At 46.0% G+C, this 12,931-nt stretch overlaps 1 protein-coding gene across 1 annotated transcript; it reads left to right on the top strand.

Annotated features, from left to right (window-relative positions):
- Positions 1–6,543: 6,543 nt before the first annotated feature.
- Positions 6,544–12,931, top strand: LOC105079321 (keratin, type I cuticular Ha3-I). Its single transcript, XM_010968026.3, has 7 exons — positions 6,544–6,967; positions 8,483–8,565; positions 9,529–9,685; positions 10,938–11,099; positions 11,194–11,319; positions 11,491–11,711; positions 12,509–12,931. Exons 1-7 carry the CDS (start codon positions 6,620–6,622, stop codon positions 12,612–12,614), a joined length of 1,203 nt encoding a protein of 400 aa, XP_010966328.2. The 5' UTR covers positions 6,544–6,619; the 3' UTR covers positions 12,615–12,931.

Below are 12,931 nucleotides of genomic sequence, written 5' to 3' on the forward strand. Positions count from 1 at the left end.
CGTGTTTCTCATTTGTATTCATGCATTGTAAAGTACTTGTCATGACTGTTTCATAAAAATACCTCTTCATTAGGGGGATGACAAGGGTTCAGCAACCAAGCCAGCCATTATGTTTCACTGGTAAATACTGATGGAAAGGGAGGGCTGTCCTCCTGGGAGGCTCCCACCAAGGGAGACCATGCAGAAAATTTGGTCTTTAAAACTCATGTTCTTCTTGCCTTGGCTGCAACTGTGAGAATCCTCCCCAAATCTCACAGGTCTCTCTCATTCCCACCCCATCAGTCTAGAATTCTTTGCTTCCATTTCTCCCAAACTGTGAAGACTAGCTTCTGTAGAAACTGCTCAAAGAGGAGCTACTCTCTCCTCTCAATCTCTTGGCTGTATCTGCATCACCAATATAGAGACCTGCCCTTCCCTCAAAAGGTACCTTCAATGATCTCCATCACCCTTCACACTCTGGATCCTTTTGTTGTATCTCCAACTACCTGTTCTTGGCCTCCTGATTAGTCTGTCTTCCCCTTTCTTTATCAAATGCAGGAAATGCCTAGATCCTTGACTTTCTGTTTTTCTCCTTCTGCATCCCGGTTACATCCTTGTTCAGGGAGAACTAGCACGTCTATGCTAATGACTTCCAATCTTGCTCTCACCTCTGCTTAAGTTCTGGGTCTTCATACAAAGGACAGTTTCACTTGGTATCAAAATGTTACATCACATTGAATTGGACTAAAACTTATCTTTGCCGAACTGGTCCATCTTGTTTCCTACTTGTTATACCCAACACTTTGTCATCTGAAGGTCCTTTGCTGCAGACAAGTGTTCTCTTTACCTCCCTCTCTTCAAGTTTATTCTTTTCTCTAGGTCTTTGCTCATATCTATAATGTTCTTCCATAACTGCTTTGTCATTTCATTTCCTAAATTCTAGGAAAGGCCAATGGTCTCAACTAGCAAACATTAATTCTACCCCACCCCACACTTGCTTCATCTCAGAATTCAACACTTTCCATTCTATTGGCCAACATTTTAGTGGTTCTTTTGATTGAATGCTGACTGACACAAGTGCAGTCAATCATCCCTTGTGTGTGCCAGTACCATGTGGGGGGCTGAGAACACACATATAAGTGAACCCCAGTCCTGGCCCACAGCACGTTTACAGTCTAGAGTGGATAAGACAAAGAGACAACTGTCATACAAATATCAATGTGGCTCAAGAAAGGTGTAAGTAAAGAATAATGACTTTCTGAGGTGTGAGGAAGGGTTAGGAAGAGACTCCAAGAAGGAGGTAGCACTCGATCAAAGCTTTGAAAACCCAAACATTCTATTCATGTAAATTTTGTCTGCCTGTGTCGTTGACCGTAGGCCCTGCAAGAGAGACTATATCTTCACCTAAGTAAAGCTTAGTGTAAATCATGGAACACTGTAAGTGGCATAAATAAGGAACAGTAACACTAATGAGGATTCAGGGGAAGGTAATTAGAACTTTAAATACTTCCCATAGTTGCAACTTCAATCAACAATTACTGATAGACTCACAGACATAGAATACAAACTTGTGGTTGCTAGGGAGGCGGAGGGTGGGAAGGGAGAGACTGGGATTCTCCCTAACTGTGAAGACTAGCTTTTGTCGAAACTGCTCAAAGAGGAGCTACTCTCTCCTCTCAATCTCTTGGCTGTACCTGCATCACCAATAGATATAGATATAGAATAGATAAACAAGATTATACTGTATAGCACAGGGAAATATATACAAGATCTTATGGTAGCTCACGGAGAAAAAATTTGACAATGAATATATATATGTTCCTGTATAACTGAAAAATTGTGCTGTACACTGGAATTTGATACAACATTGTAAAATGATTATAAATCACTAAAAAAAGGTTAAAAAAGAACAAAGAATTACTGCTAAGAAAAAGATAAAAAAACAATTACTGTATGATATGAGCATAATTCTGAAATACAGTTTGATGGGATACATTTGGATGGATGAGTGTGTGCAGGTCTGAGAACAGGGAAAGTTTTTTTAGGCATGAATTTTGCCTGGTAAGGAGATGAGGCAACCAGGGATGTGTTTAGAGCCTGACAGACCAATTCCTAGCCAGGAGCAGAGGATAAATGTGGTAGCAGAAGATGAAACTGCAAAATAGTTAAGGAGGACCACATCTGGCAGTGCTTTGAGTGGCTACCTGTAAGATGTGCTTGTAAGGAAGGTAGACCTAGGATCTCTAAGGCTGAGTCATGATCCTAGAAGTTGGTGGGACTGGGTGGGAAGGAAGGAAGATCAATCAGGAGGCTGGTGAGAGACAGCAAGGACTGAGATAGGTGGAGGTGGGGGGGTGATGGGGCAGGGGAGGGGTGGATTTCAGAGGCATAGCCTGGGATATGGAAGCTGATTGGAAGTAGAGGGAAGGAAGGCAACTAGTACTGATAGAATACCTAGGATAGTCAACATGAGTAAGTTTTTGAGATTTAGAAAACGAAACAACAGTGGGTCTCCAGTGGAGAGAGCTGGGAAAGAATGACTAGATTTGGGAGAGATGTTGAGAGTTACCTAAATAAAGACAATAATAGAGCTGTGGGAGTTGTTTACACTGTAAGGGGAAGATGTGAGTGCAGGAAAAAACCTTGGGAACCACTGATGGAGATGACAGAGGCGGGCCTGCAGCTCTTCAAACTGCCTGACATGAGCCTCTGCTTTGATTTAGCTGGGTCTCTAAGGACAGAGAGGACATCTGATCATAAGCAATTGGAGAGGGAAGTAGAGATGCTCAGAAGTCAAAAGAAGCTGGAGTTTCGATGAGGGCATGGTCAAAAGCATCCAGGTCAAGGAAGATGAGGATTCAGACAGATCCACTGGACACAGCAGGGGGAAGATCACTGGAGACTATAAGGAGGGTCTGTGGGAAGCTGGGGGAAGAAGCCATAATTTATGGCTTCTTCACATCTGTTTCAAAGCCCTAACTCAGTAGAGAACTTAATGCAAAAGTTCAACACAGCACATTCATAGTAAACTTGGAGCTTACTTTGCATTATCCTCTGTGTGCTATGAAAAATGTTTTAGCATCTACTTTTCCCTTCAAGTTACAAAGATGCTACATAAACAGGTTTTCATTTCTTTTCTGATTCCAGCTCCACCCAGGAGACTAGGACCAATAAATTACATTGTCCTGGATTGTTTTATGATCTTCTTGACTCCTCTATTCTAGACTGGGTAGAGTTAAAAAAATACTGAAGAACTCTGCATTTTTTTGACTTGGTTTGTCGCTGAGGATTCCCACCAGGACTCCATTCCTATTGGGAGTCCAGGACCGACTGTAAGAGAAACAGTGGTGGCTCTGGAGAGGTTTTGGGCAAAGGCCCTGAATCCCATCTTGAGGTGTCTGTACCTCTCTTTGCACAGCCCACTTTACTCCTGGACTGGCTCATTCTCCACGTCCTTTACTTCCCGTTTCTCATTGGAAACCCTTTTTGAGCATCTTCTCAGACACAAACCTGTTGGCTTAGTCCCTGGATTACCATCACAATTTCTCCCCTGAATGTAGGGAGGCTGGGAAATTAGTAAATTTGCAACAGTTGCCTTATGGAACTGCCTGTGGAAACCCCTTATCTTGTTCTTATAAGCAGCTCCAACTGGGGCTGGCTGGGCATGGTGGGCCGGTGTTGATACTGAACAGTGTTTCTGAGTTTCTAATTCCCCAGCGGGTGCCTCTTCCTCTCTCTTTGGCATAAGTCAGTCCCCCTGGTCTGTGCGTGCCCAGTGATACCACTCCTGGTCTCTCCTGGTCATTTGTACACGTTAAAATATCACTAATTGATAAGTGGCTCAATATGTTCCTTTGCATTTCCCGAAGAATACATTTTACGTTTCTCATGGTGAGAATTTCAGGTGTAGTACCTGGCCATCAGGGAAGAAGGTTTTGGAAAGGAGGATGGAGGCCTCTTGATCCCTTTAAAGTCCAGCCACAGGGAGGATGGCCTCAGCAGATCTACCCTGACTCTACTCCGTGGTTAAGAGTTTGCGTGTGACCTCTCCCACGGGAATAGCTTTGGCTTCCATAATAAAGAGTATCCTAAAACCTCAGCTGCAATTTGCTCACATCTGAAGACCAGAAGCTTTCCCATGGCGTCTACCACAATTACATGGGCAGGTGTAAAACCTTTCTGTGTGTTAGGATGTGATTTGCTCATCATGTTTATTGAAGGGTCATTGACTAGGAACAATGCCATTGCTTATTTAAAGGTAAGAACTCACAGCACACAGTAAGTGGAATAAATAAGAAGTAGCTGTCCTCCAGAATTTCTGGGAAGTTAATTGAAACTTGGCTTTTTTTCTCAATAGACCCAAATCCTCTTAACCATCATTATCTAAAGACCATGCAGCTATGCAGCAGTCATGGTCACTTCTAACGATATGGCAATGATTGTGCTTCCTAAACTCTGTCCTACATTTTTGAAGATCCAAGGATGCTTCCGGATTATTCCGTTCTGACTTAGATAGAAGCTACAGTAATGGTTTGAAGGATCCCCATGGACATGTTTACCGGTCTACAATGCAGTAGTCCTTTCCTACTCTTAAAAAAGTGCCATTGTCTAAATTTTTGTCTTTTGGAGTTTGGGGCATAGGAGAAGGGGAGAGAGAGAAAAGCAAATGAATCCAGCTATTTGCTTTATGTTCTCGGATCTCACCCAATAGGGCTTCAATCAGTTTGGTAGTGATTTTATACCAACACACCTGTTTCACTTCTCTCCAAAGGTTGAGATTCAGGTGGAAGGGGCAGAAGGATGTGGACTGTAAATGTGAGTAAGGATGTCAACGTCTTCAAAACGTACACTCTGGGAGATCATCCCTTTACTCCAAAGCTGCTGCCCTTTATGAAAGTATATTTGAAGTTCCACCTTGGAAATGACTTTTAGAATAACCCAAGAAAACATACATTATCACTTTACCATCACAATGTGTTTCTGACACATTAAAGAGGCTGCTCAGTTCGGTTGTTTATCCCATTTGCTAGGCTTGGTTCCAAATGAGACTTGGATGATTCCAAAAACAAGCAAACCCCCAGAAGACGAAGATTTGCCTTCAGTGAGGATGATCAAAAGAAACTGTCCTGGCCTTTGAGGGCAAGTTTGAAGAAGCGATGATCTGAGTGATGGCTGTATGGGAGGATTTAGCAGGTAGCTTCCAAAAGGAACTAATTTAAGGAGTATTTTTTTTTTCATATTTTGAGTACTGACAGATTACCCATAAAACCCTCATGGCTCATAGCTCCATCTGGAAGAGCATAATTGCAGAACATCTGTTTGTCAAAATGTCTTGATGGTCACAAGATACCATTTAGTGTGTAACGATGTGGTGGCTTTTAAGGTCACATCCTTTGGAAAACTGAACTCAGGTGTTTTGATGTTGAATCAACTAAGATTTCCTTTTTTCAGGCTTTTAGCGGGCATTACATTTTTCTCACTCAGTAGACATCCTGTTGGGGGAGCTATACGCTCAAGTGTTAGAGTGAATGCTTAGCATGCACAAGGTTGTGGGTTCAATCCCCAGTACTGCATCTAAAAACAAATAAATAAGTAGACCCTATAAGTAGACCCCCACCCCAAAAAGTAGACTTCCTTCCATTAGTGTAGAAATGACCCTTGGTTCTTCGATAGAGAACACACTTTCACTTCTTGGCCTGTTCTAATTTAGGAGGGGATGTTGTCCAGTAGAGGTGGAGCCCCACTGAACTGAATCCATTTGTGTATCATTGCATCTCAGTAGTGAGAAGATTGGAAGAGAGACACAATGTGATGGAGAGGGTGCAGCCATTGGAATCAGAGCGATCTGGGTTGAATGCTGGCGCCATCACGTAATAGCTCTGTGACCCTGGGCAACCTCCCCGAGGCTTGGTGTCCTCATTTGCAAACCCTGCAGGGTTTTGTGAGGTTTGAAGGAGATAATGCAGAGAAGACACTTGGTGCAGTGGCTGCCCTTCCTTCAGAGGAGGTGCTCCCAAGATGTTAGCTTTCTTAATGTTCTGTGAACATTGAATGGGTGCAGAAATGGAGCTGGGGGGATTACTGAAGCCCCGTGGGTGGAGGGTAGAATTGCCTCCATACAGCGAAGGGCCACTGAACTGGATTGGCCTCATCAGTCCTTTCTGACCTCAGCTTCCAGGATTCCCTCTGGAGCAGTCTGGTTTCCTCACAGAGTCCTTACTGAATATGAGCTGGAGGAGCTGAAGACCTCTCCTTGCTTAGGGGAAAGAGGCACAGAAGTGCCCTCCACTCTGGAGGACAGGGCACAGCTGTCGCTCTAACTCAACACCCTGTGAATAAGCGCTGTTGTTGGCAAGACAATGGGTTGGTCCCTTTGATGCTTTTCCTTAACCAACCAGCATGATTGGTGATGAGTCCTAACTTAGCAAGAAGCCAGAATAAAACATTTTATGAGGTCAAGGACTCGTGTGAGGTGGCTACATAAGCTGGAAAAATTGGTAAAGAGGGCCAAAGAGGGTAATGCCATTGTGGTTGCCACACCCACAGCTGACAGGATATAAAGACCTGGAAAGGGCTTAGCACCAGAGAAAAGGAATCAGGCTTTGGAACTGACCTTCTGAGCCCTGCTCTGTCCAGCACCATGCCTTATAGCTGCTGCCTGCCCAACCTGAGCTGCCGCTCCAGCTGCTCCTCCCGGCCCTGCGTGCCCCCCAGCTGTCACGGCTGCACCCTGCCCGGGGCCTGCAACATCCCCGCCAACGTGAGCAGCTGCAACTGGTTCTGCGAGGGCGCCTTCAATGGCAACGAGAAGGAGACCATGCAGTTCCTGAATGACCGCCTGGCCAGCTACCTGGAGAAGGTGCGGCAGCTGGAGCGGGACAACGCGGAGCTGGAGAGCCGCATCCGGGAGCGGTCCCAGCAGCAGGAGCCCCTGGTGTGTCCCAACTACCAGTCCTACTTCCGGACCATCGAGGAGCTCCAGCAGAAGGTGAGGGGCTGGGCACCCCGCTGCCAACTGGGTGAACTACTTATCCAGATTTACCATTCCCACTTCTGAATGGATTTAAGGGGGTTCAAAGCTAATGTCAAAAGCGATACAGAGGCCACATTGGCTTATGTATGACACGTTGTCTTAGAAAACCTACGTGCGAAGCCCCAGGAGGGAAGGCTACAGACTGAGAGGAGAGGATAAGGCATTAGACCGATATCAGTTTTAGCAATCTAATATTGCTTCTTACCTAAAACCAGATTGTTTGATTCTTTAGTCCTATTATGATATCCCAGTCTTGTTTTCAGAGCCTGTAGCATGAAAAACATAGCAACATGCACCTGAATTATTTCTTGGAGCTAGGAATTTCCAGAATGAATCCTCAAATATTTAAAGATTTTCAAAGCTGTAGTAAGAGACTGTCTCTAACAAAGCAAAAGAGCTACTGACTCCAGAAGCCTCGCTAATATGCAGAGACACATGGACCATGGGCCAGAGCAGGCGTGCATACAAGTTGAGAATCCGGGAGTAGAAGTGAGGAAAGGAAAGAGTTGGCATAAAAGTGGGACTTAATACATGATGTATATCAGGAAGGGCTTCTCAGAAGTGGCCATTTCTGAGCGCGGTTTGAAGGATGAACAGGAGTTTACATCGATTGCACAAGTCCTTGATTCTCTGAAAGAAATGACTGTCCATGATTCAGTGGTTCTGGCAAAGTGAATGCCAGAAAGAGGCTGTGGGACTTGAAAATCACACATTCATTGACCTGCATTTAGGGAGTACGAGGCACAGTGCTGGAGTGAGGGATAAAGTTCTGAGTAGGACAGTCCCTTTCCTTTGGGAGTTCACAGTCTAATAGGGGAGACAGACGTGGAAGCAGATGACCTCAGCAAAGGTGATGATAAGAAGTGTAACTGGCTACATGCAAGGTACTGTGGGAGCATGTGGAGGAAGCAACTTCCTGTAGAAACTGGGGATGGAGGGGGAACGTGGGTTATGCAGGGGGTCTTGCGAGGTGGATGAGAGCATCCCAGGCATTCCAAGTAGAGGCAGAAGCTTTGTGCAAAAGTCTTGTCCAGGAAAATATGAGGGGAGAGTGGAGAGAGGTCAGCAGGGCTGGAATGAAGGAGTGTGAATGTAGGATAACCAACTTGCCTTGGTTTGCTTGGGATTTTCCTGGGTTTAGCATCCCGGGAACCCTCTAGTCCTAAGCAAACTGGGACGCTAGTCACCCTCTGTGAGGGTTGGTACCCAGCAGGCTCAATATCCTGCCGGAAGCCAGAGGCAGACCGAGAAGAGAAGAATTCATGACAAAGGACACATTTCCTCTTGATGTTTCAGTTTTGGAATGATCGGTTCTATTAATTAATCCTCTCTTTATCCCCAAACTGAAAATTTGAGAAGATTCAAAGCTATTTGGAAAGAATGTGTATTTGAAAGGTAATTGCCCCTCACTTAAAGTGATAAGGCATTCATTCTTGCTATAACTAATTTCACAATGAATCCTGTCCCCAGATCCTGTGTAGCAAGGCAGAGAACGCCAGGCTGGTGGTGCAGATTGACAATGCCAAGCTGGCCGCAGATGACTTCAGGACCAAGTAAGATTTTTCTAATGATTGGAGCAAGCTAGTAATGGACAGGCAGAATTGCAAAGTGATGAACTCTGTCCTGGGAGCTTGCAAGCAGGAGCTGTCTGTGATGAGAGGGGGGTGATTCTTGCACTGGGTTAGTTAGTTTAAATGTCAGTTAATCTCCTCACTGAAAGCAAGAATCCTGTGTCTTAAGTTTAGTTCACAGCAGCCCAAGAAACCATCCATTCTTTCTCTTTTTCAGCTTTAGTGTCTGGACTGAGTTAAAAAGTGAATTTCACACCAGTCTCTGAATATAGTTTAGTCATTATCAGCCCATCAGAAAAAAGTTAAATGAAAATGTAGGAGGCAAAATCCATTTCAGAGAATCAATCAGCTTTTCTAGGGATAACCATGACAATCCTAACAGACCTTTGTAGTTTTATAGAACTTTACAGTTTACAAGGTAGTTCTAGCCATGCCATTTATTCATCGTCAGGCCAACCTGATGACGCGATCGTCTGGTCCCCATTTTACAAATGAGGAATTCGAGACTAGAGAGATGAAGGAGCTTATCCACAGTCCTAAGGGCAGGGTTGAATCTCACTGCCTTCTAATTCAGTGCTTCTCTCATGATACCAGGCTGCTTCTCAGGGTGGTTGGGAAAGGATGGTGACTAATGAAGTTCACCAACTCACTTAAGAAGGCAAGAGGACAGGGCTTCATTGATAGCAGCCTGTGACTGGGCACCTTAGGCCAACCGCAATGAATTATAGATGAAAACTATACAAGGGCGCCCCGCCAATATCTTCTCTGTGGGTCTCAGGGAGGAAATAGGTCTTTTCACTCTGCACAGGGATATCTTCTTCCCTTTGAGAAAAGTTCAAAAAATTCCAAGTATTGCAAAATGTAGTGAAATTGACCAGGTTAGCCAAGTAAAGTCCAGGAAAAAGTCTTCTTCTTTGACTTCCTTTGACCCTTGGCTGTATGTAGGTACCAGACGGAGCTGGGCTTGCGGCAGCTGGTGGAGTCAGACATCAATGGCCTGCGCAGGATTCTGGATGAGCTGACCCTGTGCAAGTCTGACCTGGAGGCCCAGGTGGAGTCCCTGAAGGAGGAGCTGCTCTGCCTCAAGCAGAACCACGAGCAGGTGAGGGAGTCCCAGCCCCCAACATCCCTGTATTGAAATTCCTGTAACTCCCTTGAGTGGGATAAGGTGGTTCTTTGCTAAGCATCCTAGAGCTAACACAATATTTTGCTGGTTACTCAAAATACCCTCAGAGGATTGTTAGGAAAGCTTATCTCTTTTACCTAAAAGAGTATGATCAGCTGGCCTGTTTCCATTTGGGGCCCAGATATGTGGCCAAAAGGCCTCATAAAGGTCTTCAAAATACTTTCTACTGTTTGATCAGATCAATGATCCTCTGAATAGATGCTACGTTAATGACTAAGATTGGCAGGAGATAGCAAACTTTCTTATATCATGTGCCACCTAGATGTTAGAACCCAGCTTGGACAGAAGGATGGATGGATGGATGGATGGAAAAAATGGGAGAAATGAAGGAACTGAAGTAATGGTTGATTCAGACCTCATGGTAATACTAGGACATCAGATACATGTCTCAAACATTAGGTGAAGAAGAAATACCCCCTCATGGACAGTGTGTGATGGTAGAGAAAATGAAGTAAATGGGAGGAGTTAAAACTAGTTTCTCTATATTTAAGTGGCAGCAAATATAAACCAGTTATTGTGCCAGGTTTATCAATGAGCAAAGGGAAAATACAAAAGAAATGATAGACTCTTGGAGTGGGAAGAAACATTTGCACTCATTTAATCAAGCAGCCTCATGATACAGATGGGGAGAGACTCAGACAGGAGGCCTGAATCACAAAAGGTATAACTTAGCTGAGTTTTACATCAACTGGGCTTCAACGCTGTCCTCATATGACATGTAGTCCTCGGATTCTGCGCCATCTGACAAGCTCTCCCGCGAGTGTGAACTTCGCTGGGGCAGCAGGGGAGTAACCTCACTCTGCTGCTTCAAAAGGATGGCTCTTTATAATCTGGGGAGAGACTGGGTGGGAGGCAGGGCAGTTCAGGATCCAAAACCTTGTCCTCCTTTCCTGACCTTTGGAATATAGCTGTTTCTTGTCCTGTTCAAGTTGCTGCAAGCAGGGGTCACGTGAGGTCAGGACTGTAGCTCCTAACCAAAACCCATTTCTACTTTTATTTTGTATTTCTGGTCTGTGAAAATCAACATTTAATAAAGGGAACTGACTTTGGAAACAAAACAAAACAAAATTTCTAATGCATCCTCTTCCCACCACGTTCGACTCCCTCAGGGAGAATTTAATGTACAGAATTCTTTCTGTGAGTTCATTCCTTTCTCTTCCTCCATCAGGAAGTCAACACCCTGCGTTGCCAACTCGGAGACCGCCTCAACGTGGAGGTGGACGCCGCCCCCACCGTGGACCTGAACCGCGTACTCAACGAGACAAGGAGTCAGTACGAGGCCCTGGTGGAGACCAACCGCAGGGACGTGGAGGAATGGTTCGCCAGGCAGGTGGGCATCTCAGCATGTGGACACTCAGTGCCCTTGGCCCCTCAGGGCCCTTCAGGCAGGGTCTGATCCTGGCTTCTCCCCTTTGGTGTTTCAGACAGAGGAGCTGAACAAGCAGGTGGTGTCCAGCTCAGAGCAGCTGCAGTCCAACCAGGCGGAGATCATCGAGCTGAGACGCACGGTCAATGCCCTGGAGGTGGAGCTGCAGGCCCAGCACAACCTGGTGGGTATTGTTCAGCCTCCTGGTGAGAAGGTGAGGTCAGGGGATCAGAGTCACTGGGAAGCCCTTGGGGCCACGCTCTCCTTAACTCTGGAGGCTTGTGACTCCTTTGGAACCCATGGAGAAGCCATTTAAGGAGCAGATCTGTGACGTTTCTCACCTTCCCCTGTGCAGAGAAACTCCCTGGAAAACACGCTGACGGAGACGGAGGCCCGCTACGGCTCCCAGCTGTCCCAGGTGCAGGGCCTGATCACCAACGTGGAGCACCAGCTGGCGGAGATCAGGAGTGACCTGGAGCGGCAGAACCAGGAGTACCAGGTGCTGCTGGACGTCCGGGCTCGGCTGGAGTGTGAGATCAACACGTACCGGGGGCTGCTGGAGAGCGAGGACGGCAAGTGAGTACCTGCCAGGTGGCACCCCTGTGACGCACACACATAGTTCTCCTAAAGGACAAAACAGGGACTTTGCAGGTCAAGTTTCAGATGCCAATATGTCTGTAGAGACCAGAGTTGTATATTCCAGCAGCGGGGAGTGAAAAGTATTTGTCAGTACCTGGCCGAAAGGTATTTTCTGTTCCAAAAGATCCTCTTGAGGCTTGGCTATTTCTCTGCTGGTAAGCTTTTGGGTGCTGATGGATGAATAAAGCTTTGTACCTTCAAGGTTGGCTTGTCACAGCAAAAGGGAAAACAAAACCACCACCATGTGTATTTAAATAGTGCCTTTGGGTTTAATTCACACTTTGAAATCCATTGTTTCATGGATTCTTGTTGGGATCACTGAGGCAGGCAGAGTGGGAATCAGGACAACCACCTTATAGATGAGCATTTGAATATTGCAAAGGGGAGATGACTCAAAAACTCATAGGGCCCAGCACTTGTCCCCTAATAAGAGTATTTTCATGAACACGATCTGTTTGGGAGGTATTACCAATCCATCTTACAGGTGAGGGGACTGGGCTTTGAGGGACATAGGACTTCCCCATGACCCCAGGCTTATAGAGTGAAGACCTTAAGTCTTCTTTGCTCTTTTCCACCAAAGTCTACTCCTTTGTAGAAGGAGTGATCCGACTGAGACTTGGCTTCCGAAGATGTCAGAGAGTGGTTTTTGCTTGTTTCGTGTCTCCTTGGGTTGATGCCCCTCCTTACTTTTTTCATCTCTCTCATGGTGATGAGCTAATGATTCTGTGTCCCAGGCTGCCCTGCAACCCCTGCGCCACGAGCAATGCATGCGCCACAAATTCCTGCACCCCTTGTGGCCCACGCTCCCGCATCGGGCCCTGCAGCACCTTTGGGTGCTAGATATGCCGGGCTGAGCAGGAGGACGGTGTGAAGACAGAGGACCATCCACGGACCAGCCCTGCTCTCTGACAACCATCAGGCATGGGGCCCCACCCCAGGTACCACCATGATTCTGGAAAGAGAACAGACGTCCAGGCCCACCTGATCCTCCTCGTTCGAGGTTGCCCTCCTGCAGTTATTCTGTGAGCTAATGGTCTGACAAGTTAGGGCTGTGCAAGTCACGTGACGTGTGTTGTGGTTCTCTCTGCTGCTTTGACCTGCCCTCCAGTTCTCCAAATCCCTTTGTAAATCTCCTAATAAACTGCCCTTGCAAAGCA

This window comes from Camelus bactrianus, chromosome 16 (genome assembly GCF_048773025.1).
Source record: "Camelus bactrianus isolate YW-2024 breed Bactrian camel chromosome 16, ASM4877302v1, whole genome shotgun sequence".
In the NCBI taxonomy this organism is placed as follows: domain Eukaryota; kingdom Metazoa; phylum Chordata; class Mammalia; order Artiodactyla; family Camelidae; genus Camelus; species Camelus bactrianus.